The following is a 5,000-nucleotide window of genomic DNA, read 5'->3' as shown; positions in this document are numbered from 1 at the left end:
TAATGTAAAACCTCACCCAAAAGTTAAATCATTTATTATTTATTGACCTTCATGTTGCCCAAACTTGCATGACTTTTTTTCCTCTCATGAAAAGCATGCTAACATTGTGGATTTGTGTCAAATGTACCCACAAGGATAGTAAAACCTGAAATTGTGGAGACCGATCCCCATGAGGAAAAAGATGATTAAAAATATTAAATGATGTTTATCTGAAAGTGTAAGCATGTAAAAAGGTTTTCTGTTAGGGTTAGGGGATAGAAAATATAGTTTGGTCAGTATAAAAGTAATAGAAGTCTATGGAAAGTCCCCACAATTCACAGAAACAAACGTGTGTGTGTGTGTGTGTGTGTGTGTGTGTGTGTGTGTGTGTGTGTGTGTGTGTGTGTGTGTGTGTGTGCGTGCGTGCGTGTGTGTGTGTGTGTGTGTGTTTTCCTCATTCCTCTCTAATGGAATGATCACACGAGTCAAGCAGGAAGCAGAAATAATCAGCTGTAATGTGGAAAGATTTGATGATTCCAGATGAGTGGAAAGAACCAGAACGAAAGATCCTGATGGAGCTGCACCGTATGACATCATTTACTGATATTACACTACAGCATCAGCTAAACACAGTGTACCGTGGTATTCTCTGAGGAGCCGTGTTAACAGCACAGCTTCATGTTTCAGTAAATGGATTCTGGTTCTGATTGGTGAGTGTGAGAGCAGAGTGCGACGTGATGGAGATCTACAGGAGACACGCATGTCTTCATTTGAGATCTTAAAGAGACTCGTGTGACTCCCTGCTCTTCTTTATCATTTGCATTCATTCGGTTTGTGTGTGTGTGTGTGTGTGTGTGTGTGTGTGAGGAGATTTGAATATTAAATAGCTGATTATCATGGTCACGTGACTGTGTCTGTCGTCTGCTGCTGAAATGGGCCGTGAAACACAGTGTGTGTGTGTGTGTGTCATAATCCAGCTGCTGTGTGTCGTCTCGCTGTCACACTCATCATGTCACTGCTAGTTAAGGAGACGGTTTTACTTGTGTCGCTGGTAAGCGCCTGATGTTGATCCTGACAGGACAAAAGCTTGGAAATAGATGAGATTTGTTTAAATGTTACTGAAAGAATCTCTTCTGCTTTCCAGAGTTGCATTTATTTCAAAAGAACAGCATTTAAAACATAAATATTTTGTAACATAATTGTCTTTACTGCCACATTTGATTAATTAAATGTGTCTTTGATTAATAAAAATATTAACTTCTTATTTTTTTTTTTATATTTCCCCAAAACTTTTGTAGTTTCCACAAAAATGTTAAAGGCATGAATAAATCTTAATTCTACCTTTTGAGCAGTAGTTTACAGTAAATAGTTTACTGGTGTGAATGAGGATGTTGTTTCAGTTTCTGTGTGTGTGATGAAGGAATCCTAACTCTGTATGATTGTGTGTTTGTGTGACTGTGTTCCTCAGCAGCTCCTGATGTCTGAAGATCTCCTGTAGTTGATGATTGCCGCGGCCATCCAGCCCAGAGCCATGACCCACACTTCCTGCTGCATTCTGCTGAGCATCACGCTCGCGCTCACCTGCCACTGTGAGTATCAGTGACCCACAACAGCCCATCAGCCTATCTTTCCTTCAGTCTGTCAGTCCCTCAGCCCATCAGCCTATCAGTCCTTCAGTCTGTCAGTCCCTCAACCTATCAGCCTATCAGTCTGTCAGTCCATCAGCCCATTAGTCCTTCAGTCTGTCAGCCCATCAGCCTATCAGTCCTTTAGTCTGTCTGTCTGTCAGTCCATCAGTCCTTCAGGTTGTCAGTCCCTCAGCCTATCAGTCTTTCAGTCCATCAGCCTATCAGTCCTTCAGTCTGTCAGTCCCTCAGCCGATCAGCCTATCAGTCCTTCAGTCTGTCAGTCCCTCAGCCCATCAGCCCATCAGTCTGTCAGTCCATCAGCCCATTAGTCCTTCAGTCTGTCAGCCCATCAGGCTATCAGTCCTTTAGTCTGTCTGTCTGTCAGTCCATCAGTCCTTCAGGTTGTCAGTCCCTCAGCCTATCAGTCTTTCAGTCCATCAGCCTATCAGTCCTTCAGTCTGTCAGTCCCTCAGCCAATCAGCCTATCAGCCCATCAGCCTATCTGTCCTTAAGTCTGTCAGTCCATCAGCCTATCAGTCTTTCAGTTTGTCAGTCCCTCAGCCCATCAGTCCATCAGTCTTTCAGTCTGTCAGCCCATCAGCCTATCAGTCCTTCAGTCTGTCAGTCCCTCAGTCCCTCAGCCCATCAGCCTATCTGTCCTTAAGTCTGTCAGTCCATCAGCCTATCAGTCTTTCAGTTTGTCAGTCCCTCAGCCCATCAGTCCATCAGTCTTTCAGTCTGTCAGCCCATCAGCCTATCAGTCCTTCAGTCTGTCAGTCCCTCAGTCCCTCAGCCCATCAGCCTATCTGTCCTTAAGTCTGTCAGTCCATCAGCCCATCAGCCTATCATTCTTTCAGTAAGTCAGTCCCTCAGCCCATCAGTCTTTCAGTCTGTCAGTCCCTCAGCCCATCAGCCTATCAGTCTTTCAGTCTGTCAGTCCATCAGCCCATCAGCCTATCAATCCTTCAGTCTGTCAGTCCCTCAGCCCATCAGCCCTTCAGTCCATCAGCCTATCAGCCCATCAGCCTATCAGTCCTTCAGTCTGTCAGTCCCTCAGCCCATCAGCCTATCAGCCCTTCAGTCTGTCAGTCCTTCAGTCCATCAGCCTATCAGCCCATCAGCCTATCAGTCCTTCAGTCTGTCAGTCCCTCAACCTATCAGCCCATCAGTCTGTCAGTCCATCAGCCCATTAGTCCTTCAGTCTGTCAGCCCATCAGCCTAACAGTCCTTTAGTCTGTCTGTCTGTCAGTCCATCAGTCCTTCAGTTTGTCAGTCCCTCAGCCAATCAGCCTATCAGCCTATCTGTCCTTAAGTCTGTCAGTCCATCAGCCTATCAGTCTGTCAGTCCCTCATCCCATCAGTCCATCAGTCTTTCAGTTTGTCAGCCCATCAGCCTATCAGTTCTTCAGTCTGTCAGTCCCTCAGCCTATCAGCCCATCAGCCTATCTGTCCTTAAGTCTGTCAGTCCATCAGCCCATCAGCCTATCATTCTTTCAGTCTGTCAGTCCCTCAGCCCATCAGTCTTTCAGTCTGTCAGTCCCTCAGCCCATCAGCCTGCCAGTCTTTCAGTCTGTCAGTCCATCAGCCTATCAATCCTTCAGTCTGTCAGTCCCTCAGCCCATCAGCCCTTCAGTCTGTCAGTCCTTCAGCCCATCAGTCCATCAGCCTATCAGTCCTTCAGTCTTATAGTCCATCAGCCTATCAGTCCTTCAGTCTGTCAGTCCATCAGCCCATCAGTCCTTCAGTCTGTCAGTCCCTCAGCCCATCAGCCTATCATTCTTTCAGTCTGTCAGTCCCTCAGCCCATCAGCCTATCATTCTTTCAGTCTGTCAGTCCCTCAGCCCATCAGCCTATCAGCCCATCAGTATTTCAGTCTGTTGGTCCCTCAGCCCATCAGCCTATCATTCTTTCAGTCTGTCAGTCCCTCAGCCCATCAGCCCATCAGTATTTCAGTCTGTCAGTCCCTCAGCCCATCAGCCTATCAGCCCATCAGTCCTTCGGTCTGTCAATCCATCAGCCTATCAGTCCTTCGGTCTGTCAATCCATCAGCCCATCAGTCCTTCAGTTTGTCAGTCCCTCAGCCCATCAGCCCTTCAGTATGTCAGTCCATCAGCCCATCAGTCCATCAGCCTATCAGCCCATCAGTCCTTCAGTCTGTCAGTCCATCAGCCTATCAGCCCATCAGTCCTTCAGTCTGTCAGTCCATCAGCATTTCAGCCCATCAGTCTTTCAGTCTGTCAGTCCCTCAGCCCATCAGCCTATCAGTCTGTCAGTCCCTCAGCCCATCAGCCTATCAGCCCATCAGTCTTTCAGTCTGTCAGTCCCTCAGCCCATCAGCCTATCAGTCCATCAGTCTTTCAGTCTGTCAGTCCATCAGCCCATCAGCCTATTAATCCTTCAGTCTGTCAGTCCCTCAGCCCTTCAGTCTGTCAGTCCATCAGCCTATCAGTCCTTCAGTCTGTCAATCCATCAGCCCATCAGTCCATCAGCCTATCAGCCCATCAGTCCTTCAGTCTGTCAGTCCATCAGCCCATCAGTCCTTCAGTCTGTCAGTCCCTCAGCCGATCAGCCTATCACTCTTTCAGTCTGTCAGTCCCTTAGCCCATCAGCCTATCAGTCTTTCAGTCTGTCAGTCCATCAGCCCATCAGCCTATCAGCCCATCAGTCCTTTAGTCTGTCAGTCTATCATAACCATGTTTTTCATTTTTATTTTTTTATAAATTGTTTTTCAAAATTCAGAATTATATTAAAAAACATTTAAAACCACCGTGTGTTCAATAACTGCACGGTATTTCCAAAACAAAATCATGTTTAATGATATTGCTGAAATGGATTTTAGAAATGTAAAAGTTCAGTAAATGCATGTTTACAAAGTTACTACATAATCATTTAAAATAATCATGATCTCAGTAGTCAGTATGGGCCATAATTCTAATATTTTTTTGTGATAATCCAGCATAATATCTCTAATCTGAGCACTTCAGTCACTCTTAGACCGAAAATCTCTGCATGTTCTCATTCCACTCATACTGTAAAATCAATCAGGCAGAAAAAGAATGCATTTGGTCATTCTTGGATGTTAAGGTGAATCAGGACTCATGACAGATGACATGTTTTCTGTGCTTTTCTTTCAGTTTGGTCAGTGTGTGCTGATTTCCCAGCAGTTTTTGGAGGTGAGTCTCAACTGTTTGTTTACAAAGTGATTCAATTAGGTTTCTTTCAGTTAATATCATCCCAAAATATGAAACCATGTTGTGCTTTAAGTTTGGACAAATGTTCAGAAAGAAAGGCTGATCAGTTCACGTTGAGACATTACAACAGTATGAGCGGCTGAAGGACTGTCTTCATACACAATTACATTATAATTATACACAGTTTTATGTATTAACTGAA

General features: G+C 45.1%; 1 protein-coding gene across 2 annotated transcripts in view; it reads left to right on the top strand.

Annotated features, from left to right (window-relative positions):
• Positions 1–5,000, top strand: part of LOC132124868 (contactin-1a-like) — a 49,647-nt gene that overhangs the window by 22,546 nt on the left and 22,101 nt on the right. The window contains exons 2-3 of one of the 2 annotated variants that reach the window (XM_059536011.1): positions 1,448–1,568; positions 4,742–4,780. In XM_059536011.1, coding sequence (XP_059391994.1) covers positions 1,481–1,568; positions 4,742–4,780 — 127 coding nt within the window. In that variant the 5' untranslated portion in view covers positions 1,448–1,480. The remainder of the gene's footprint in view (positions 1–1,447; positions 1,569–4,741; positions 4,781–5,000) is intronic. The other variant, XM_059536012.1, reaches the window with a different exon arrangement.

Source organism: Carassius carassius, chromosome 43, assembly GCF_963082965.1.
Source record: "Carassius carassius chromosome 43, fCarCar2.1, whole genome shotgun sequence".
NCBI classification, from domain to species: Eukaryota; Metazoa; Chordata; class Actinopteri; order Cypriniformes; family Cyprinidae; genus Carassius; species Carassius carassius.
This window is presented reverse-complemented; position numbering and strand designations above follow the sequence as displayed.